Raw genomic sequence first — 25,883 nt, 5'->3', positions numbered from 1 at the left:
ATATCCTTTTTTTTATAAAGTTTTTATTATTCCGATTTCACTTCGCATGTCCCAGTTTGGCGGTAAGTTCACAAGGTCTTCAATGCATGTCCAAAAACCTATTTGCATAAATGTCCACTTTCCTCTTCTGTGGAAACGATAATTTTTCGATGACGAAACCGCTATGACGTCTAAACTGTTTGCTACATGTTTTACTGTTTACCTTATAATTTCCGTTTGTCAAACGGTGTACAATTTTAAATTGCAAAACGTTACATTTATATATCAAATATCAGGTCGCATGTGATTATTTTGAGGGAGGCTTATATTCAGCAGTGGACAGTTAAAAGCTGATTACGATGATGATGATGATGCTATTGTTAGTTGTTTTAGTTTATGTGTTGTCTTAGATAATTATAACAGGGTAGAATTGACTATTGTATCAGTATATAAATTTATTAATGAATACAAGTATTCGACATACATTGAGTAAATAATGGTAATAATAATAAATAAGTAATAAATTTATCTGTATGTATGTATAATATAGTATAATAGCATGGTATTTGTAAGTTAGTCCTTCAGAAATACAATTGTATAAACCGCAAGCAACTTAATGTAGGAGTTTATGCGTTGATACCGGAACAAACATACAGACATAAACACAATTTCTAAAAATTATTGCTTTGGCTTCTATAGTTCTTATTAAGACCCCTCATATATATTTTTTTTTCTTTAATATATACCATGTACAGATATTATATAGTTAGAATTTTACCATTTTAGGAAGATAAATAATATTTAAAATAAATTAATTAAATAGTAAAATTAATACATGTGACAATATTATTTCAACGAAAAAATTAATTAATTACATTGATAGTTAAAAATTAACTTTTCGTCCTGTACTCCGATATTAAGATCCGCATAACGCTTCCAGCATTTTATATTGCCAGAGATATATAATATATATATTTCTAATTGCATTTAAACAAAAGATACAACGATAAGTGTAACAACTTGTTAGCAAGGATGAGCTTATCTTTAAAAAAGATCTCTTCCAGCCAACCCAATGCAGTTCGAGAAAAAATTATTAGATATCCTTTGTACCAGATACGATTCGGAATGACAATCAAAATAAAAACAAAAATAGATATAAAAAAGGAAAACCTTTATTATGGCATCAACGATATATAATTTTATAAAAGATTTAAACCTTTAACGTTCTACTCATACACTACATACAAAGAATGGAATCAGAACCGACAATAGTTCTATATACATTCAGTATTATTGGATTTATTGTAATAAATTACTGTATACATAGAAATGATCATTTACCTACCCTTATCCCAATTGTTATTTGATTCATTTTTCTTTCATTCATGTTCACTCCCATTCTGGCCATATCATCTTTCACCCAGTCCATCCATGTCTTTTTAGCACTTCCTGTACTCTGTACATACAAATAAGTAATAACATTTTTATTGTTAAAAGCTTCCTAACACATTACATTTTAATGTAAGAATAACAGAATTAACTTACGTGTATTATTAAATAGAGAATATTCGATTAGTTTCGGGATCATCCGCCAGAGTTCCGTTCGCATCACGGCCGCTCATGACTAAAGATCTCGCCGATCCAGTTAAAATATTTAATTAAAGATAATTTTTAATATTTAATTAAATAATTAATTTAATATAAATGAAATATAAATTGGAAAAAGTAATACCAAAAGGATTATGTATGAATTGTTTAATGAGTGATGGTGAAATGGTAACCCCGCCCACGCTATTGGTATATGCTGGCGGGTCACCAGTGACAAATGATAGGTGAGGATAAAGGCTAGACAATTAGCTCATCGTAATGGATTCAGGAATTAACCACGATGATTTTCTTCTCCTTTGACTTCCACATGGAGGTCGATCTGATAGGGTACAGTGAGGATGTAAGGCTACGTTATTAATAATCTTTTCTCTCCAGTATGTATAGTTATGTCAATGGTGAGAGTAAATATCATCGACATAATATTAACAGATTTAAAATTTTATCATTACATATATTCGAATTCGCAGTAAAGCAATCAAAAATGAAAATAGCTCTACACAACAATCTTCCCTTTATACCAATAATCGCGGAGTTTAGTGAAAGTGTATTATGTCACAGAACCGGTTGGACTTGTTCACAATCCCCGAGATAATACGTGCAAACATACGTACGTAATGACTAGTAAAATACATATATGAAGCTTGACGAGGTTGTTTGAAATTAGAATTAGGTTGCTAACCCAGGTAGCAATTATTCGTCGTATTAACGTCGATTTTTAAGCGCCGACGCTCAATTGATTTAAAACTGACGTCTTATTTGAATCGCGGATGTCAACTTGCTACTTGAAAAGACTGTATTTAGAAAATTAATTACTACCAAATTATATTATTTTCATATCGGTATCTATAGGAATTTTATTACATTTATTTTTGATCTTTTTTAATGTATTTTGTTTCTTTTTATCACACTAATCTATCCTTAATATTATAAATGTGAAAGTGTGTTTGTTTGTTACCTTTTCGCGCTTTAAGGGCTTAATAATCAATCGTTATGTAATTTGGTATTACATAATGAATCACATAAATTACCGTGTAGTCACTGTGCGGTCCCAGCATAGAATGGGCTACCTTTTCCTTTCTCGTGGGTGTCGTAAGAGGCGACTAAGGAGGGCGAGGGCTGCGTAGCAGCGTTTTTCTTAAAACATCTCTAAAAGCCTAATTGCGGTTGCCAATCCGTCTGCCAAACCTGGTAACTACTGATAAAGCAGTGGACAGTTAAAGGCTGATATGATGATGATGATGTACTTTAGTATAAATTTTTTTTTTGGTGGGTGAAAATGGTATGGTAACCCCGCCTGCGCTAACGGGATACGCTGGCGGAGCACCAGTGAAGGGTGATAGATGAGAATGAAAACAGGCCAGTTAGCCCATCATGATGAATTCATCAGGAATTAACCATGATAGTTTCCAGGGAGAACTGCGAGGAGGTCGACCTGGTTGGATATATTGCTAGCAATAGGATTCTCAGTCTCCATTATTAACAATCCCTTTCCCCCCTAGTATACATTTAGTATATGGGATCAAGAAAGAGAAAGCTTATATATTTTTTTATCCCAAGTACATATTCCGGTCATATGCATGAAGTCGCGGATCAAAGCTAATACTAATATAATAAAGCAGAAAAATCCGTTCGTTTGAACATGCTAATCTTTGGAACTACCAGTTGTATTTGAAAAATTCTTTTTGCGTTTGATAGCTCATTTCGTGAGGCTATGATATGACCACGGGTGTAACCGGGGGATACAGGTAGTTAAAAATATAACAGAAAAATATATAAGTTTTTTTTTAAGTAACAGGTAATAGTTGTTTTATTTCAGTAGGTAACTTTTATGTTATTCCAAACTTGCTTAATTATACAATATAATCATGCCTAATTGTAGAACAATTAGTCCGTGAGCCTAAGATTGTCTTGAAAAAAATGATTTCAGCAATAAGACCGCCTTACTATCGTTTCACTTACTGTATCATTACATTTATTATGCTGCCGTGTCGTCTCGGCGTAGAATAGGTCACACCTTCCTTTCCCATGGGTGTCGTAAAAGTCGACTAAGGGAGGTATGGGTGGAAGCGTCGCTCTTAAAACGTCTCTAAAGCCTAACTGCGGTTACCAATTCACCTGCCAAGCGTGACAACTACGGGAAAATTCCCCAGGGCAGGCAAACATCCCCAGGAGTGTCTGCATGGCTGTGTTTCGGTTTGAAGGGTGGGATATGGCGTGAATTTACAGGGTACAGAGGAATAACACCTGAGTCCTCAGGAATGACAACGCATGGGGGGTATCATGGGCGAAACAGTATGTGTGTGTACTGTTATGTCCATGATACTGCTCATGTCTATAAGCGACGGTTACCACTTTCCATCAGGTGGGCCATCAGCTTGGTTGCCATTCTAAGTCGTATAAAAAAAAATCATTTAATGGAATCGGGACCTAATTTAGTTTTCCTAGTCGTCATATCCCGTTGTCTTACTAAGACACGGGTCTTTCCCTATGGCACGAGAATCCTAGACTACTATTATCAAGCTGCCTACTATATAACTTAAATCCTTTGTTAGACTAATGTGTCATAATTGTTTTTTTTTTAATGTGTGAATAAGGAAAGCCCGCTTGCGCTATCGGTATATGCCGGCAGGGCATTACTACGGGATGACAGATGCTAATGAAAGTTAGTTAGTTGGCCCATAGTGATGATTTTTTTCAGAATTAACTACAATGGTTTCGGATACCACATGAAGGTCGACTTAAATGGGTATATTGCTATCAATAAGGGGCTATTCCCCATTATTAACAATCCCTTTTCCTTTGTCAGAGTCTACCTACTTTTGGTTGTATTATTATTTTATTTTCATAGGGATTTCTATATTTCTTTTAACTAATATATAGCCTGTATTAGATAGATAGATAGATACTCTTTATTGTTTCCTCCAAAAGATTATAATAGTAAACTTATTATAAATATAAATAATTACAAGAAATAATCACAATGAGAAAACAAAGGGCGACCTTATCGCTAAAAGCGATCTCTTCCAGGCAACCTTTGGATGGAGAGGAGTAATTACGTATTAGTAAGTAGTGTGTTACTTGTTGATAATGTAGCATGTAGGCGAAATAATTTTTAAAATCGGTTTAGTAGTCATTGAATTTATGTATTACAAACACATACAAACAAATCAAATCAAAAGGCCGGCAGCGCACCTGCAATGCCTCTAGTATTGCGGGTGATCATAGGCGGCGATAGTCACTTACCATTAGGTTCGTTCGTTTGCCACCTGTGTTATAAAAAAAAAAAACAACTTTCCTCTTTATTATATTAACATAGACTATGCCACAATACAAATTATGTTGTACCACTGTTTACACCCTTTAGGTAGAAACAAAAACCGACAGAACTGTTAGATAGCAACAAACGTTTTCTTATAATTGTGTCATAATATCAGTAGGCTGTTAATAATACGTCAGTGTGACATACGAAGCGAACGTCACGTGACGTGACCAATATTACGCGACAGTGGCGTTGCTATGAGGACTCATCCAGTTAGTCATGGGAAGTAAAGGCAATTATTGTATTCCAACTTATCAATACTTGTACATTACATAATAATTGCTTAGAAGTCGTTACATCTTTGAATTTTGCTAGCAGAATACATTGCTCATTTTATAAACCTATACAGGTGAATCAGATATTATTATCGGTATATAGAATTAAGATTCTATCCAAGTTGTTATTATTAATTATAATATTATTATTATTTATATTATTATAATATATAAGTATGTATGTATATATATATATATATATATATATATATATATATATATATATATATATATATATATATATATATATATATATATATATATATATATAAAAATTCAGAAGGATAGATGGATGGATATTTGTTACTTTTTCACGAAGTAACTAATCGATAGATTTGAACCAAATTAGGTACCCGAGTAAGTCTTAGTCTAACTTAGCACGTAGTATACTTTATTTACTAGTTCTTTTATTTATTTATTCTTTTTGACCACATCACAGAAAAAAGTTAGGTACAAAAAGTGAACTTAATAGTATATAGCATTCTCTCCTTGGCAACCTTTGGAAACATAGAAACAAAATTATGCGGTCAAAAATATTGAATATTGTTGTGGTTTTTTTTATGGGTGAAAATGGTATGGTAAACCCGCCTGCGCTAACGGCATACGCTGGCGGAGCACCAGTGATGAGTGATAGATGAGAATGAAAACAGGCCAGTTAGCCCATCATGATGAATTCATCAGAAATTAACCATGATAGTTTCCAGGGGGAACCGTGAGGAGGTCGACCTGGTTGGGTATATTGCTAGCAATGGAATTCTCAGTCTCCATTACTAACAATCCCTTTTCCCCCTATATTGTTGTGGTTAAATAGTTATAGATGTATCTATTTATATTGATACACAAGTTATGTAATATATAGAATATATCACGCAGATAAAGCTTTGTTATACAGCTAGTAAAATATACTTGTAGTAGATAAAAATTTAGTAAATTAAAAAAAATTATAAAAACGACAAAAAGTTTTGAGTATAAGATACTCAGAACTTTTTGTTGTTTTTCGACTTATAATTATTTAGTCCTATTTCTGTGATTGAACATTTCCTTAAAAAGAGTACTTAATGGTCAATAGGTGGGCAGCAGGGTCAACTAAGAACACTCCCCCACCCCTTATGGAACATGCCTTTGTTATATAAACATTTAACGCGACTACATAATGGAAAATCCTTTGGTAAACCACATAAGTTTATAAAATACGTGTGTGAATTAACTGTCTAATGCAATCGAATTGAGATTAAATCGAAATCAGATGGAATAGACATCAAATTATTCGGTGTGACTTTTATATGATCGTAAATCAGACGCGTTCATTGAACATTCTCTTTTCCGTTGATTGCATTCATGGACCACATAGTTTCTGTGTTCGCTCACGATGGTGTTATTATAAAAATACCATAATACTTTAGCATTGCTTTCTCTACACCCTTGAATCTCTGTATGTTTTTAGGAGTACAGAAGCGCAGTACGAATGTGCGTGTTCATACGATCTCAAACCATGTACATGTTTTACAAATCTTTTACATGAAGTTCGACATTGCTGTTAGTAAATTATTAACTTACAGGTAATTAGATTTTACCCGCGACTTCGTTCACGTGACCGAGATATGTTTGCTAACTGGAATAAAAAACCTAGTTACTTAGATAACCTGTGTCTCACATAGGACGAAAATATTAAATTTTATAGTAATTGATTAAGCTGTTAAGGCGCTATAAGGTAATAAACAAACAAACCAGCACCAAACAAGCAAACAACAACAAACACCAGAAGGAGACTTTGTACAAAAGTCGATTGCTTGGGTACCTCTGTCCCATTCGTGTTTCAACCGTGAAGCAGTTGTGTTTACATGGCTGTGTTTCGGTTTGAAGGATGAGATATGGCGTGAATTTATTGGGTACAGAGGAATAACACCTAAGTCCTCAGGAATGGCAACGCATGGGGGGTATCATGTGCGAAACAGTATACTCTGTTATGTCCATGGTACTGCTCATGTCTATAGGCAACGGTTACCACTTTCCATCAGGTGGGCCGTCAACTTGTTTGCCAATCTAAGTTGTATAAAAAAACAAAAAAACACTTTCACATTTATAATATTAGTAAGAATTAATTCAGTAGGGTATTCACAGGTAATTTTTAACTAGACTAATATGCCACGGATTCTCTCGCGCGGAACCCATTACCTCTTTTTTTAATAGAAATTTACATAAACTGTTTAACGAGTTCACTTAGCAATCAGCTTCATAATTACTACTTATTTATAGACTTAGTGCACCTAAGTTTACATTTTTTTTTTAATAATAACTGTATTTAATAAATAAATTATATTTAGTTAAATCTGCTAGCCACTGAACTAGGCCGAGCCATGAGATTTTTTATGCAACTTAGAATGGCAAACAAGCTGACGGCCCACCTGATGGAAAGAGGTAACCTTCGCCTATAGACATGACCTATAGCCATGGACACAACAAAGTATACTGTTTCGCCCATGACACCCGCCATGTGTTGCCATTTCTGAAGACTGAGGAAATTCCTGTGTACCCTGTAAATGCACTGCCATATCCCAACCTTCAAACCGATACACAACCATGTAAACACAACTGTTTAACGGTAGAAATACAAATGGGACAGAGGTACCCAAGCAAATGACTTTTGTACAAAGTCTCCCTCTGGTGAGGAGATACATCTTAGTAAATAGTTAAATAATTTCTTTTGACTAAATTATTTATAAAAGACATTACAATATTAAATATAAACACATGTACTCAAGTTTACAATATTTAAGATACTTTTCATCGTCATCAACATATCAGCCTATAATTGTCCGCTGCTGAACATAAGCCTCCTCTTTGGGGGGTTTACCAGTAGTTGCCACGCTTGGCAGGCGGATTGGCAACCGCAGTTAGGCTTTAGAGATGTTTTAAGAGGTACACTGCTGCCTATTTCTCGCCCTCCCTTAGTCGCCTTTTACGACAACCACGGGAAAGGAAGGGGTGGCCTATTCGATGCCGGGACCACACGGGATACTTTTTGTGTAACATAATTAAATGTGGGTAGCATCAAATTACCTGTTACAATTACATTATAGTTTACGCACTCAATATTTTATATAATTTGCCAGTCATCTTTGAAATGTTACAAGTTTTTATATGCGAGAGTAACCACATAAAGTGTTGACTTCCGACAAATAAATATTAAGTAGGCATATCGTACAAATATGTATTATTTGTAGTGTCTTGGTTTCTGTGAAAGTGGAAACAACGAAATGTCACTAAAAATTAATATTAGTTATGTAAAAATGTAAAACGTATTGTTTTGTAACTTCACAATGTAAATATAAAATAAATGTATGCGGACGTTTCTGAAAAAAAAAAGTACTGAATAGTTAATTTTGAAAGTGTTATTTAAAAAGCAAATAATTAAAAAATATAATGAGCAGTTACATAAAAGTGTGCAGTTTCTTTATGTTTTACAAATTAACTAAAGTTTGTAAATTATAAATAAATTGGTGTTGACTGTCAAATATTATACCAGATTTTGAGAAGATTCTCAACTCTATTGATTTTAAATATTTTAAACATAATATGAAAAAAAAAGAACGTAAATTTTCATTTTCCTTCATTTAAACATAGGCGTCCTCCATACATTGCCATAAGGATTGAAGGTAGTCAGTCCCATTTAGAAAGACGGGGCTCGTTCTATATGGAGATTGCCTAATCAGGGTCGATAACGGGCAGGAACTGTTAGTAATTAAGAGTTTAGTTCTCATTACTAGCAATATACCCTAAGAGATCCATCATGCGATTTCTTCAAAAAACCATCATCGTTAAATCTTGACGATTTCGTCGTGATAGGCCAGCTGATCTACTTTCGTCCTCGCCTATATCATTCCTCACTGGTCCGTCTGCGTATACCGATAAGTATACGCTGTGAGGAGGAGGTGTAAGTGAGAAGTAGGTGGGGTTACCATCCCATTATTATTTTAACATCATTCTTTCGAATTAATGCACAGTTCTTGAAGTTATATGACCACTATGCATTACCATTTCAATTTATTTATCCTTTGGACTAAATAGGTCACTTTGGTTCTTCTACGGATGTGTTCATTTCACCCTCTGCCCAATTCACTGGGCCAATCAACTACGGTTGAGCAACTATCAATAAATACTCAAATTAATTTATTTCGAATATAACATTGAACTAGGAAGTGTGACTGCTTATTGCATAATGCTTACCCAACTACTTATTTACCGTGCAAAAGAGGAGTCCGTGAAAGGTGCTGTTTGAACTGGCACTTTTGGTCTATCATTCAATTTTGTTACAAAACCGTTTCGATGCATCGATTTTATGTAACTCCACTGCGTAGACATTAGAAACGAAGTAGGTCAGTGGGTATGTATTTTAACGGATAGGTAATTTATACAAATGTTTTAATTATACAATTGCTATAATAAAAGCAAGCGGTGCTCTTGAATATGTAACGTAACTACGGCTAAACGGCATACAACGGTAAGAGTAAATATTCAGATTCAGGTATAATAATAATAATAATATAATTTATTTTCTGAAAAACACGGTATACAGATGTTAGTAATAATATGTTAGGAACAGGACTGTTTTGCCAAAACAATGGCATGCAAAATTTTTATATTTATGGTAACATCTTTTCAAATACAATTAACAAAATATTATTTTTGTGCTTATAAAGTGGAATTATTTTTTAGTTTAACAAGTCCTTAATTGAGTATCTATATCGAGTATATATCTGTATCAGTATCCATAAATGCCCTGCTTATTTTTTCTTTCGTCTTAGAATATTAAAAAAAAATCAACTCTAGGTTAGCATAATCGAGAAAATGAAAATTTCTAAACTGGTTCAGGGTTGTGTTCCTAGATGTTTGTTGACTGATTTTTCAAACCAGAGAGTGTCCTAGTTCGAGGATCAAGAAATAATACAATTAGTGTGATTTTACGGTACTTAATTATTATTATTAATATGAGTTTTTCATCACTTCCATGTACTACAGTCAACCCAATTAAAATGTGTATTATTTACAACATGTTTTAATGGACATTATTTTGCTTATTTCCAAAATGGCATCTATTTATGTATAGTATTTTATTTAAAACTATTTAACTGATAAACATAATTTTATTTAATATTCTATAATTTGAAATGTGCATATACAATAATTTACAAATTGATATCGCTTAAATTTAATTTAATTTTTTTTTTCAACTTCATTCTAGGTTTCAAGGTGTACCAGACTATACCCATATTCTTTCGCAGGATAGGTATTATATCAATACAAAAACAAATATTACTCATACAACTAATACAGACACGGACCGTAGCTACAGAATCGACTAACAATTGTATTTAGAGAAAAAAAAAATTGTAGAAACGGGATAAATATTCACACAACATTTATGATAATTATGTAGTATAAAATTAGACCGACTTATTGACTAAGATTCGAAAACTTTTTGAGACAGGACGAGATAAACTGAATGGGGTGCACGCTGGAGTATTATTACTGACGCCCCTGGGTGATGCCGTACCAAGTCAGACCCAAGAAGCCCCAAGTATTGGACACACACCGCTGGAGCCACCGCCGTCGATTCTCCACAAAGTTTATAGTGCGATCAAAAACGTTTTTTCCTCAGCTGCACCAGAATATGCGGCAAATGACAACTCCCTGGTCCACCATCCACCGCCTCCACCTCAACCAGTCCCTCCTTTCAAGCCGATGACGTGGGGAGCAGTTAATTCTTATGGCGAGCCAGCGATGGCTGACGCTTACTCCGATTATGACCCTCGAAACCCACATCCACCTTTCGAGCAAGTGGCTTCCAAAAAGTCAATCACTCCACATGTAGCCCATAAAGTCCAACAGGGTTTAACTCCTGCTAAGATCCAAAAGATCAAGCGGAATCTTAATAAATTGGCAATGTACATGAATGAACATATTCACAGGTCTTCCGAGGACCTTCCCACTTTTACAGGACTGGAAAAATATAAGGAAATGATAAAAAAGGGCCAAGTCCCTCTATTTCCTACTTCTGTAGTTACTGATGACGAAATTGGCGTGCTCCCAGCTGAGTTCCTTCCCTCCGATACTCTTACCACAACTAGTACCCCTACAAGTAGTACTACTACCAAGAGTACCACTATAAGTAGTACTGTCACAACAACGACCACTAAAACTACAACAAAGACTAATACAACAACAAATAACAACAACAGAAGCAAAGACGCTAAATACTATCTTCGCGGAAACAGAATTGTTCAAGTTTGAAATCGACTGACCGATAACTGACTGAAGGTAGGTTGACGGATGATGAACTGACTGACGCTTGTGTTCCTTGGAAGTACCATAAATAATATTTCACCTCTCGTTTATTTATGTAACACTTAAGCGAGAGGGAGATACCTACTGTATTGCAAATGGTATTAATTCCGGGCGACTTTGACTAAAAAGACTGTAACTGCACATAACTAACACTAAACATGTATATAACTGTACAGTAATATGTAGTTTGATTTTATGTCTTATATATATAATACCTAAAACATATATTTTTTTGTTTATATATTAATTATTGCATGAAGTAGTAAGAAATAGATACTTCTAAATTAACTACTTCTAAGTAGTTTTACTTTTAGATACAACATATCCGTACATAGTAAAGAATTATGTACTCTTTGTAATATATATCTATAATTATTTTATATAGTGTATTCTAATAACATATTATCTACTTTCACTTTATATATATAATTTCTATTAATTAGATTGACATTTTAAATATTAAGTATGGTCAAATTAATATAGAAAGTTGATTTTTTGTTTAGAATGTTTAGAATTAATTGACCTATGGATAGATTTAGTATTACTTGTCAGATGTTAAAATAAGTATTCTGAAAATTAGATTAAACCAAATATAGACTACTTACTGCATTTCACTATCTTGAGTAGAAACTGCACGAATCAAAGATAATATCACTGTAGCTTAAAATAAATATTATTAAACGGTTTAAAAGAAATAAATATATAATAATAATTAACTAAATTAACATATGTTTATATATTTCAGAATTTCCTGTCCATGGCACCGTATTGGACTCAGAAGACTTGCAACACTACTACGCATAGAATAGAGTATAGAATCTCCTGCCGACTAACTCAGTGATGTAGAGAATAGGAAATACAAAACAATCAAAAGTACAGTTTATAATGTATATCACTTGATTGTAGTTTTAGACAGTAAGAATTAGGTGTGGATAATATATAGCAGTATCTGTAGATCTATTGTAGTTACAATATCTATATATTGGCCCAGTAACGGATATTTCAAATACCGGCTATCCAATGTACAATATCGAAATAAAGAATCTCATTGAAATATAGATATCCAGTTGGTATGTGCGATATCGAAGTGGGTAAATAATGTTTTATTTACGCAATCAATGTTCAGAGGATATCCATATTATACCATGCCTTGTAAGTATTAATAAAACTGTCCAATTAATTGGTGCCTCGAATTTTTTGTTGGTTTTAAAGCTAATAGAAAATTATTTCGTGAAATAGTTTTAAAATCTTTAATTTATTTTCCTCTTATTGTATCTTTTAATTATAATATACTTATTATTATTTTTTTAAAGAAAACCCATTTCCTTTTATATATACATGTTATAAGTATACATATGTAACTGTTTTTTTTTAAATAGCTCTTTGAAAAATGTAGTTTAGGAGATTTTATTTTAATCTATATAATATAATATTATAACCAAAAATTTTTTAATAATCGTTACAAATAATGTTATATTTTGTATTTTTATAAAAAAAAATGTAAAATTTGAGATATTTGTAAATTTTAAAATAAATTGATACTATATACCCAGTTATGTGATGGCGAGTTGCAATTTTAAATAGTTAAATGTAAATATGTATAATAAAGACTGAGGTAATTAGAGATCAGAAAGTCGAGTGACGACATTAAAAAAAAATAGAAAAATTATAAAAATAAAATTAAAATACGTGACTTCAACTCAATAATTTATTTTGTATATTATATTGTTTTTATATGAAAGACCTATTCTAATATGTAGTAGTATGACTTTGTGTAAGTGAAATAAATTCATGTTTCATTAATAAGTTAATAAATAAATAGATACATTTTTTTTACCATTTATGTGCATTATACATGACTAATTAATTAGAAAAAAATTGTAAAATTGTTGTAAAATTAATAGGTACATAAAGTATTCTATGTTTAGTGTTAAGTTCACCAAATCAAAAACAATTTATAATAGTTCCTGACTACCCCATTATGGAAAATAATTGTGAGCTTATTTAATTTTCATTTTAATGAAAAAACATGTAATTGAAAAGTATATATTAAATAATAATAAAAAAAAAATTGTCAGAATTAAAACAATAAAGTAATAAATAATTGATTTAAGATAATAAATTTTATCATAATAAAAATCTGTAAATATTGCTCAGTAATAGTTAGTTATTATTTATAAATTTTTTACTTAGATTGTAATAAAGTTGTGTACCTATCTAAATTGTGTAAATAAATTATGTGAAATGGTTTTCAAATTATTAAAATATCAGAAATAATTTGTGTTTATTATTTAAATATCGTTTAATTGGTGTTCTCTTGGATCTAAGATATTTCCAAAAATCCTTCTTAAATATAATAAAAGTGAGTTTGTTTTTTAACTTTTAGCATCTTAATGGCTGAATCAATCTGTAAGAAATTTACGGATAAGTACATAGGCTATTTTGGTTATATCCAATGGAGAAGTACATAGGCCACTTTGATCATAAGGAATGAAGAAGTACATATATAGGCTACTTTTTATCTTGATCAGTGAACATATCGTGGTCGTGCGAACGAAGTTGTGAGTTCAAGTTAGTAAATTTATAAATATTTACATCGCATCAAAAACTAGTAAATAATGTAATAAGTTTTGTTTTTTATTTGTACATAGTATACTACCTACCAAATAGTAGAAATGGGATTAAATGGATTATTTTTTATTTCAAAATAATAAGCCAGCTAGTTAGTTTATGGGCTTCCAACGAAGACAATGAAGGAACGATAATATATCCGTCCTTATTGTATATTATTAAACTAGTTAAGTTAGCCTGCTCCCGTATTCATAGGAGATCACAGCAATAAATATTACCTTCAAAATGAAACTACTTTCCTTAAAAAACGTGAATTGAATTAAAAACAATTAAAATGTAATACGAGGCCAGAGTTGGCTGTTAGAGTCTTTGTAATTTGTTTGTAGTTCTTGGAAATATTTGAAATATACTTTTTTTTATACAAATTAAAACGTCAAACAAGCTGATGGCTCACTAAACGGCAAGGGTAACCGTTGCCTATAGATATGAATTTATACTCTGTTGCCCATGATATCCTGCGTTGCTATTCCTGAGGACTTAGACGTTATGCCCCTGTACTAATATAATATAAGTTGCAGATAATTACGTACAATAGTTTGTTGCGTGAAGCTGGAACAAACGTAAAAACAGATAGAAGAATTTTCTATAAAATATTGTTTTAACGTCTATTGGTCTTATTAAGACTCTTCATATACTTTTTTCCCAAATATCGCCCACGCATAGGCATCGTCTAGTTATAAATTTAATATACAAATAAAATTATTCTTGCCACAAATTTTTCACGATATATCTTTTTGAATTGTTTATAATACTATTCGAGCTTTAAAAGAGTAAAGTTATAATGACAAATACAAAAAATTAAGATGAGAGAATTCCATTATGGCGTTTTATTTATTTTCACAATTTAAATTATAATTTATACACCAATTAATAAGGATATTTCGAACAATGTCAATATTGTATTCTAAGAAAGCGCCTAACCTAAATAAATTAAATATAGATCTTATTCAATCTATTGTTGTGAAACCTCTTTGTATTTTTTATTTTTATTTTTTGTCAATGACAATATATATACGCTATTGTTTTTTTCTTCGCCTGCTTCCGTCGTTATCTAATTTTATTTTATTTTATTTTATTTATATATTATTCGGACTACTCACATTTTGGCGACCGTGATCAGCGTAAAAATGGAACAGGCATTATTACAAAGAAAAGTAGTACGTCGTCGTTTTACTATGTGTGCTAAACGTATAGAAGATTTTCTAGAGAAGAATGATAAAACAGGTATGAGCGCGGAAATATTAAATATCACCAAAATTTTCGACGAATTAACATTCCTCCAAAACAAATTAATGGATTTGTGGTTGAACATGGAGGAACGGGACGAAAATTTTTTTGATGATGATTTAGAACTGTCCGAGGCTTACACCAGTAAATTCTATTTGTTGAAACACAAAGTCAGCGAGAACTGCAGTCTTGCGGTAGCCCGCTCTTCGGCCTCTGATACTGTAATTAAAGCAGATAGTGAGAGTGGAGAGACTTCCCAAAGGCATCGTCGCCACTTTCGTCTTCCGAAGTTACAGCTTACTTTATTGAACGAAGAGATAAAAAGTTGGATTCCATTCTGGACACAGTTCAAGAAGATTGACTGCGACAGCGACATAGATGATGAAGATAAATTTCAATATCTCCTACAAAGTATTGAGAAAGGTTGTAACGCCAGGGAGTTAGTGGAAAGTTTTCCACCCTCAGCAGAAAACTACCCAAAGGTAATGCAACAGCTCAAACAAAGGTATGGAAAAGATGAACTTATAATAGAATATTACGTTAGAGAACTCTTAAAGTTAACAATCGTTCAAAGAAACGATAATTCTAAGATGGCCACTCGTATCCTATATGATAAACTAATGACTCAGATTCTTGCTTTAGAATCTCTCGGCGTGACGCAAGATAAGTATGCCGCCTTTTTATTTCCAATGGTGGAATCTGCACTGCCGGAAGACATATTACGCGCATGGAACAGATGTCAGACGAACGTCGCGACTAACGATAAAGAAAAGAGTCAGCTGACACAATTGTTACATTTTGTTCGTAAGGAAGTTGAATCTGAAGAAAAAATTAATTTATCACGAGGAGGTTTTTCTAGCGTGGATCCAAATCCTGTAATTCCGTCAGCAAGTTTTTTAAGTACAGCTGTCAGAAACAAAGAGAAAAATGTCGTGCATACTAAAAATGAAATAAGAAAATGTGTATGGTGCGATAAACCCACGCATAATAGTTCTGAATGTAAAAGGCCTATTAAATGGGATTTAGAAGAAAAGAAAGATTTTCTGAAAAAGAAGAATACATGTTTGATATGTCTAAAAATTGGACATCATGCAAAAAAATGTAGAAAATATCCCAAATGCATTGTTTGTGAAAAAAGACATTATCCCATTATGTGTGCCGAATTACCTAAGATTTCAAAGAAGGCAGAAGATCAAGTACTTAAACAGTCTATAAAACCGAGTACAGTTTTATTGCAAACTGTCAAACTAAATTTAGTATACAAAGAGAAAACCATTACAGTGAGAGCCCTTTTGGATTCAGGTGCTCAACGCTCTTTTATGAGGTCAGATGCAATCGAGAAATTGAATATTAAACCTACAGGTAATGAACACTTAAGGCACAATTTGTTCGGCGGAGTAGTGACTAAATTAAAAAATCATAGATTATTTATATTAAATTGCAAAAGCCTCAATAGTAAGTATGAAATTCAAATAGAGGCACTTGAGCAGAGGAAAATATGCGATAATTTGCCAAAGATAAAGTCAGGCTCACTTTTGTCACAACTACAGGATAAAGGTATTGACATCACTGATTGTATTAATGAAGTGACAGAGATTTCTTTATTAATTGGTTCTGATGTTTTAGGTTCGTTGTACACTGGGCGATCAGAACATGTAAGTGACAATTTGGTGGCGATCGAGACAAAATTTGGTTGGGTAATTCAGGGACCTACTTCTGGTACGTATTGTAATTTTACTTCAATACACGCTTGTTCATTTGATATTGATGACCTGTGGAAACTTGAATCAATAGGTATAAAAGATGAGGCGCAGGTTAAAAGTTCTCGGAAGCGTGAGGAAGAAGTTGAGAATTTTTTTAGAGAAACTGTAAACATAAATGGTGAGAATAGGTATGAAATTAGTTTACCATGGAAGGATACAGCAGACATTTTATCTTCTAACTTTAATTTAGCAATAAAACGTCTTCACTCAACTACTAATAAGCTTAAAAAATTAGGCTTATTGAACGCTTATGATGAGGTGTTCAACGAATGGTTAAATAGTAACATAATTGAGGAGGTTATGGGTGATAATATTCAAACCGGACATTATTTGCCTCATCACGCTGTTGTTAAAGAATCTAGCCTTACGACTAAAATTCGCCCTGTGTTTGATGCATCTGCTACGACTAAAGAAGGTGTCAGTCTTAATTCTTGTCTAGAAAAAGGAAGCAATCTTATAGAATTAATACCAAAATTACTTATTCAATTTAGAAAAGGCAAGATAGGTATTATCGCCGATATAAAAAAGGCCTTTTTACAAATATCTATCCATCCAAATGATCGCAAGTTTCTCAAATTTTTATGGTGGGACAACCCTAGCAGCTCAGATAGAAAATTAAAAGTTTTTAGACACCGTCGTGTAGTTTTTGGTGTTAAAACGAGTCCATACCTTCTATCAGCTACTATTCTATACCACCTCGAGAAATATGTAGGCGATACTGCCAGTCAATTGAGAAAGAGCTTTTATGTTGATAATTGTGTAGTCAGTGTTAACAATGAATCTGAAATGAAAAAATTCATGAATGAAGCTTTGCACATAATGAACGAAGGCAAGTTTGAATTAAGATGTTGGGTGACTGGCCCTACTTTAGATAAAAATCAAGCAGATACCTCTGTATTAGGAGTTACTTGGGATGCTCAAAATGATGAACTCTATTGTAAAGTTCCTTTTTTCAAACAAGTTACAGATAAGCTTACAAAAAGGACATTGTTATCAATGGCGCAAAGTATTTTCGATCCAATCGGGTTTCTCTGTCCTACCACACTGATACCGAAACTATTAATACAAAAGTGCTGGGAAAAGTCTATGGACTGGGACAAAGAACTTACCTTAGAATTGGGAAAATCAGCAAAAGAATGGCTTCATCATGTAAATGCTATCGAAAAATGTCGTATTCCAAGAAGATTGAGTGTATCAAATTTATCTGGTAGCAATAACACCATTCATGTTTTTAGTGATGCAAGCCAATACGCTTATTCTGGATGCGTCTTTCTGCGATCGGAACATGATAATATGGTAACAGTACAGCTTGTTCTTGCTAAAAGTAGAGTTACTCCATTGAAACCAGTTACAATGCCGAGACTTGAATTAATTGCAGCTTTGTTAGCCACACGATTGGCTACAGAAGCCAAATTTTCATTGCAACTGAATTGCAAAGAATATTACTGGACTGATTCTAGCATTGTGTTAGCATGGATAAGACGGCAATCAGGTCTAAATGTTTTTGTTCACAATAGAGTGAAAGAGATTACAGAAAGAAGTAACAGCGATGCTTGGCGTCATGTACCTGGTGAACTTAACCCAGCTGATCTTCCATCAAGAGGATGCAATGCTCAAAATTTATTGAAAAGTCGATGGTGGGAGGGTCCAGCTTGGCTTCATAATTCACAATCAGCGTGGCCCAATTCTGATGTTACTCCAGATGAAAATGAAGTCAACAAGGAAGTAAAGAAAAGCTGTTTAACTGTGCAAGAAGGTACCAAATTTTCTGACAGACTTCTTCATTTTGGGAAGTATTCAAAAATTGTTAGAACCGTTGCATGGTGCTTGAGATTTTCCAAGTTCTATCGACAGTATAGAAGTTATAAAGATATTACTGCTGAAGAGTATGAAAGAGCAGAAACTCGATTGATGTCAATAATACAAAAGGAGTCTTATGAAAGTTTTGATGAGATAAAATTAAGACTCAAAATGGATATTTTTCAAGATAGTCAAGATATTATTCGTGTAAAAACTAGATTGACACTAAGTGGTGACACTGAGAGTTTTATAACTCCGATATTACTGCCTAGCACAAATGTAATAGTGAGGCGACTCGTTCGATATAAACATGTTCATAGTCTTCACGCTGGAACACAAACTCTTATAAATAACTTACGAGAAGAGTATTGGATAGTTGGTGTCAGAAGGTTAGCAAAAAATGTTGTACGAGATTGTATTATATGTAAACGATATAATGCTAAGGCTAGTACTGTACCTTTCGCTCCATTACCTGCAGAACGTGTAACTTGTGGAGTACCATTTGAAGTAACGGGTATAGATCTAGCAGGACCAGTATATCTCAAATCTAATCAGAAGCGCTGGATAGTAGTCTTTACTTGTGCTACTTACAGAGCCTTACACCTGGAAATATGCTCTTCAGTTAGTACTGAAGAGTTCCTGTTGACGTTAAGACGTTTTATTGCACGAAGAGGTAGGCCTAGGATTATATACAGCGATAACGCTACTAATTTTCGAGGAGCGAATAATGTCTTAAATTCAATTAATTGGGACGACGTTTCTTTCAAAACCTCAGTTCAAAAGATATCATGGCACTTTATTCCACCACAAGCGCCATGGTGGGGTGGATGGTGGGAGCGAATGATTCGTACTATTAAAGAAATTCTGAGAAGAGTTTTAGGTAAAGCTGCTCTATTAGAAAAAGAATTGATGACTATACTGTGCGAAACAGAAGCACTTATTAATTCACGTCCTTTAACTTACATAGCAGACAGCACTGAAAATTTTACAGCTCTTACTCCTGCAATGTTTCTTAAGGTAGGCAGTACTTATACAAGTGATTTAGACCAAGCTTATTCATCTAATCTTGCTACTCGTTATCGTTATATTGAAAAAATCAATAGGGATTTAAAACAAAGATTTAGATCAGAATATTTATCGTTATTAACGCAAAAGTATGGCAAAAATAAGAACAATCTGAAACCTGGAGATATTGTACTTATTGGTTCAGATGATTTAAAACGCGTAAATTGGCCCTTGGGTCTCATTTTACAGATATGTCCTGGTGTTGATAACGTTGGTAGGGTAGCTCGTATTAAAACGGCTAAAGGCGAACGTCTTCGACCTTTGCAACGTTTATACCCTCTAGAGGTGTCACAATTAGAGGATATTCAGTTTCCACGGCCATCGGGATCAAATGATAAAGTTATTGATTCTAAAGTTGAGGTTGAAAATTGTCCAGCCAAGATTACACGTTCTGGTCGTCCTGTGAAACTTCCTCATCGACTTGACATATAATTTTGTATTTTGTTATTGCGCTGTAGTAATGCGTATGCGCAAGGTGGGGTGTATGTTGTGAAACCTCTTTGCATTTTTTATTTTTATTTTTTGTCAATGACAATATATATACGCTATTGTTTTTTTCTTCGCCTGCTTCCGTCGTTATCTAATTTTATTTTATTTTATTTTATTTATATATTATTCGGACTACTCACACTATATTAGCTGAACCAAAATCAGTAATTTAACATCTCTGTGAATTAATGATACCCATTAATTTGTCTCTTTTCGTGACTAGGGAAAGTAGATCAAACTTTATCTGAGAAATCAGTTTAGGGTACGATAGAGCTGATATACACGAAGAAGTTACAAGCCCTTATAATAAAAAAAAAGAAAGCGCCTGCAAAAAAAGTTAAGGCAATTACTCATTATCATATCTCAAATACAGCGATGTTGAGGTATCGAGTGTATCCTTTATTGGTAGCATTATTTGTCTAATTGTATTTACTTAAAACATGTATTCAGATTTGTATTTTTTTTTTAGATTCCGGATAGAAGATAACAAAAACAAACAGCTAGTATCTAAAATTATAAATAGCGGTTTAATTTGTGTAATTTTGTCGAGAAAGCTCTCGAGCGCTCGCGTCATAGCCGCTCGAGATTAAGGTCCCGAATGGTCCTAAAAGTAGTCGAGATTACTCGACCAAATTACACGTAAGTTAAACAGGTAGTTATTACATTAAAATATAGACACAACAAATTTTACCAGCAGGTATCTAAGTTCTATCTTTGCTTTCTAGTTCTACCTTTTTGCTAATAACCCGTCTCTCCATGTAGTAGGTACAATATATATTTAAAATTATTGTTATTAGAACTATAGAGTGTTTTATTGTTTCTCTATGCTGTAACATTGTCAATAAATGTTTTCTTTCTTTCGTTCTTTCTTTCTTCTAACACATCGTAACTATTGGATGTATTTACCTAAAAAAAATATTGTATGTGTATTTATATAAATGAATTGTATATTTTCTTTTATTGAAAAGTTGCCTGGAAGATGTTGCATAGCAATAAAACCACCTCTTGTACTTTAGGTATAGCTATTCATTTCTCATCATTGTACTTGTTTATAGCTAGATTTTACCCTCAACTTCGTATGTGTGGATTTTGTAAATAGAAACCAACCTCCAGCAGCAGTATTTTCGAATAGATACGACATTGCAACCTTCAAGAAAAGAGTATATTTTTTCCTAAAAAGTCTGCAACACCTGCAGTATCTCTAACGTTGCTAGTGCCTACGATCGGAAGTAATCACTTACCATCAGATGAGCCGCATGCTCGTTTGTTCCAATGTTACAATAAAAAAGAAATAAAAAAATGCTGTATTTTTTTTACCTAAAAGAAATTTTAATAAAAAGACGCCCATCGCTTTCTCTATGCGATCTATTTCTTGTAATTTTTATAAGTTTTATTCTGTAATTTTTTTTTGTGCAATAAAAACTATCTATCCACAAATTTAAAGTAAAAAAAAAAAGGTTTAATTGCGGAAGGAAATTCTTCTAAGAAACGCCCACGGGCTACTTGACTGTGAAATCGTACCTATGCCACTCTAGAATACCGCAGCTTATTTGAAAACATTAAAACACCAAACGGTCTTACCACAAAAATAATTTTAGACTCTGCTTTACTGAACAGTGTTTAACAAAACTCTACCTAAGTAAATATTATTAGTCGGTGTAATAATGGAGTAAATTTTGATGAGCTATTTTCAATATCTATTTCCAAATATCTCTAAATTTACAACTTCAATTTGATATTACAGCAAAATCTTTATTGCAAGGACCAATATGAACTGATTTTCTAATACATTTATGTCAAATGTATTATAATTTTAGTTTATATTCGTCCATAAAATTGTAAATTAAAATTATAGATTAAGAGATAAGTTCAGAGATAAAGAACCCCAGAATCGGCCCCAATATTTATATGTATTTTTATCTATTAAAGTTTATAAATTATTGTAATAAAATTCAATACTTTAAATACAATTTATTTTAAAAAATACAGATTTCTTTTTATTTACACACAAATAGATATTAGACAAGCTCTTGTAGTAAGACATTTAAACATGTATCTATTGAATACCTGTCTATCGCAGGTTTAACTTTTTAATGGTAAAACAGCAAATATTTTTTTAAAACTAATTCACATTCAGTGAACAAGTCTATGGCTAACTGTTGGCACACTATTTTACATTATAATAAAGTTCCGGGTTTAAATATCGATCGTGTGAATTTAGGAAACAGAACAAATTCACAATAATGAGGCCATCATAAATATATTACTTCTAGTAATTAAATTAATTAAAAATAAATATTTTTTTATGTAACTTAGAATAGCAAACAAGCTGACGACCCACCTAAACGAAAGTGGTAACCGTCGCTTATAGACCATGGACATAACAGAACCCTCCATACGTTGCCATTCCTAAGGACTCAGGTGTTATTCCTATGTATGTACCCTGTAAATTCACTGCTATATCTCACCCTTTAAACCGAAACAGCCATGCAAACAACTGCTTCACGGTAGAAACACGAATGGGACAGAAGTACCCAAGCAATCGACTTTTGTACAAAGTCTCCCTTTGGTGATATTATGCATTAGTATATATTTCATTAGCTCGTAATGTCTCTATTTAGCATCATCATCATCATCTCAGCCGTTATCTGTTCACTACTGAATATAGGCCTCACCCATAGACTATCATAAGGAACGGCTCTGTTCCTTATGGCAGTTTACAATTGGGGGAAATTTGCTAATAGTTACCACGCTTAGCAGGCGGATTGGCAGCTGCTGTTTGACTTTTAGTGACATTTTAGTTTGGGTTTTAGTTTTTGTGAATAAGGGGGTTAGTTTTTTTTACGCACGTCAAACTATTTTTTTTTCTGGTCTTTTATTTTAAAGGCTTCGTACTAGTAGTATTAGAAAATATTTTATCATTTTCGAGTTATAGGAAAATATTTTGTTGCAAACAATATTAAATATGTGTTTTATATTTGTTACCTTATAACACCTTAACGGCTTAACCAATCACTATGAAACCTGGTATACACGTATAACATGGAATGGAGAAGGATATATGCTACTTTTTATCCCGGTTGTAGGAATAAAAAACGATTCTTGCACTTCGAAGTAGTATAATTTCATTGTGATTTTTAATAAATTGCACAAAAAATGTAAACGAGCGAAAAAGTGTTGCAATAACATAAATACCAAAATTACTATTTTGAGTACTGCCATTAAGATAAATATATAAAATACTAAAAAATAACTTTATTTGTTATTTATATTCACCGGCCAGTAAACATATCCTAGTTACGCGGTTAAAAGTTACTTCTATAAAAGGATACTAATATTTATATATAAGTTTTATAGTATAAATATTAAGTACGGGGGAAGGGATTGTTAGCAATGGAGTTTGACAGCCCCATTGCTAGCAATATGCCCTATCAGGTCAACTCCCACGTGGTTGCCCCTGGAAACCATCGTGAACAATTCTCGTTGAATTCGTAACGATGGGCTAACTGATCTGTTTCATCCTCATCTATCATCCGTCACTGGTACCTCGCCGGTGTATAACGATAGCGCGGGTGGGGTTACTATTTCATTATAAAAAAAAAATACCAAGTACATATTGATGTACTTAATTTTATACTATTACCTTTGATACAATACTCACTCCAACTCACCCACGCACCTCACAGGTCAGCAACCTACGAGCACCTAATGACAGATCTAAGACTTCAATCATTGATTGGAAAGTGAGCGTAATGAGCCTCAACACACCAGGAAGCGTCCACTTCCATGGTTAGGTGTTTATGGTTTCCATGGTTTTATATTATTGAGATAGAAATTTTCTTTTGATGTCAGATTTTAGATGAATATTATATTGCCGAACATTGAAATGTGCTTTGTACGTTTTAATAACTTTCCTTTATAATTAATAAACACTTTTAACAGAAATTGAATTTAATATAGGATTACGGATTTGAAACTTGTTGAAAATTTACAAGATATCAAATTAACAATGTTGCCAACCTTAGACATAAGCAGTATCATAGAATGTACCACAAAAATAACAACTAGATTAAGAGCATTTATGACAACAAGTTAAGTTATAAATTACGTCATATGACTTTATATTTTTTAATTTACTAACTTAAACTTCAGTGATAGAAAATACTGTTAACAAACCAAATTAATCAATGGTCGTTGGTTAGCCCGTTTTTTTATATATGTGGTATACACTGACGGAGCACCAGTAAGAGATGATAGGCGAGATTGAAAAGACAGGTCAATTAGTCTATCATGACGAATACACATGAAAAAAGGACCGCGGGGAGGTTGATCTTACAGGGTGCATCGCTAGTAATAGAGCTGGTAGTCCGTATTACTAACAATCCCTCCCCTCCCCCTTTGGTTTTTTTTATACAACTTAGAATGGCAAACAAGCTGACGGCCCACCTGATGGAAAGTGGTAACCGTCGCCTATAGACATGAGCAGTACCATGGACATAACAGAGTATACTGTTTCGCCCATGATACCCCCTATGCGTTGCCATTCCTGAGGACTCAGATGTTATTCCTCTGTACCCTGTAAATTCACGCCATATCCCACCCTTGAAACCGAAACACAGCCATGCAAACACAACTGCTTCACGGTTGAAACACAAATGGGACAGAGGTACCCAAGCAATCGACTTTTGTACAAAGTCTCCCTCTGGTTTGCCCATTATTGCGTTGAATACTAATATTTTCGGCGAAATGTGGACATGCCGAATGCAACATCCACAGATGCATCTAACTACCTCATAAAAAACTGTTATAAATATATTTCATTACTGTTTGAACAGTTAATAAAATTGTCGCTGTCAAATGTAATTTTTCCGTCCATAAAAATTCATGACTTCAGTAATATAAACCATTTAAAATTATATTCGTTAAAAATGGTAAGAATTGAAATTATGTATACCGAAATAAACATGAATATTGGATAAATATTGTCATGCTCAGCAAATCATTATAAGTCGCGTGCGCAAGAGTCGGTGACTTTGTTGAAAAACTGCACCGCTCTCACTACCTAATGCATCTTTAGAGCTACGACTGGACGTTGGTTATTAACCTTAAGTGATGCAATTATTCATCGAGCTATTTGAATTTATATATTGTTTGCAGGTATATTGTTCTTACACATATAATACTTACATTCGCTCACTCACAATACTTAATTATTTTTACTTAAAGAAAAAAAAGAATATAATAAAAATAATTATAATTGTTTCCACAAAAAAAAAACCGACATCAATTGTGGCAAAACGAGTTATTTTGATTTAAAACTAAAATACTGAGTCGATTTTGATAAAATATCTACGGCCCCAATCAAACGGCCCAAATCAAAGT

The 25,883-nt window shown here is 33.0% G+C and overlaps 3 protein-coding genes across 3 annotated transcripts in view; all 3 read left to right on the top strand.

The window, feature by feature from the left end:
- LOC113509295 (integumentary mucin C.1) overlaps positions 1 to 13,742 on the top strand; it is a 42,011-nt gene extending 28,269 nt beyond the window's left edge. The window contains exons 6-7 of the mRNA XM_052893414.1: positions 10,670 to 11,499; positions 12,272 to 13,742. Of these exons, the coding sequence (XP_052749374.1) occupies positions 10,670 to 11,472 (803 nt within the window). The 3' untranslated portion in view covers positions 11,473 to 11,499; positions 12,272 to 13,742. The remainder of the gene's footprint in view (positions 1 to 10,669; positions 11,500 to 12,271) is intronic.
- A 1,542-nt stretch (positions 13,743 to 15,284) lies between these two features.
- On the top strand, positions 15,285 to 17,365 carry LOC128200301 (uncharacterized). The gene is made up of 2 exons (XM_052893363.1): positions 15,285 to 17,275; positions 17,338 to 17,365. Exons 1-2 carry the CDS (start codon positions 15,285 to 15,287, stop codon positions 17,363 to 17,365), a joined length of 2,019 nt encoding a protein of 672 aa, XP_052749323.1.
- Positions 17,366 to 17,447: 82 nt separating this feature from the next.
- Positions 17,448 to 20,444, top strand: LOC128200300 (uncharacterized). Its single transcript, XM_052893362.1, has one exon. It carries the CDS (start codon positions 17,448 to 17,450, stop codon positions 20,442 to 20,444), a length of 2,997 nt encoding a protein of 998 aa, XP_052749322.1.
- Positions 20,445 to 25,883: the final 5,439 nt, after the last annotated feature.

The sequence above is a fragment of the Galleria mellonella genome, unplaced genomic scaffold (genome assembly GCF_026898425.1).
Source record: "Galleria mellonella isolate WM207_F2 unplaced genomic scaffold, CSIRO_AGI_GalMel_v1 utg173, whole genome shotgun sequence".
Taxonomy (NCBI): domain Eukaryota; kingdom Metazoa; phylum Arthropoda; class Insecta; order Lepidoptera; family Pyralidae; genus Galleria; species Galleria mellonella.
This window is presented reverse-complemented; position numbering and strand designations above follow the sequence as displayed.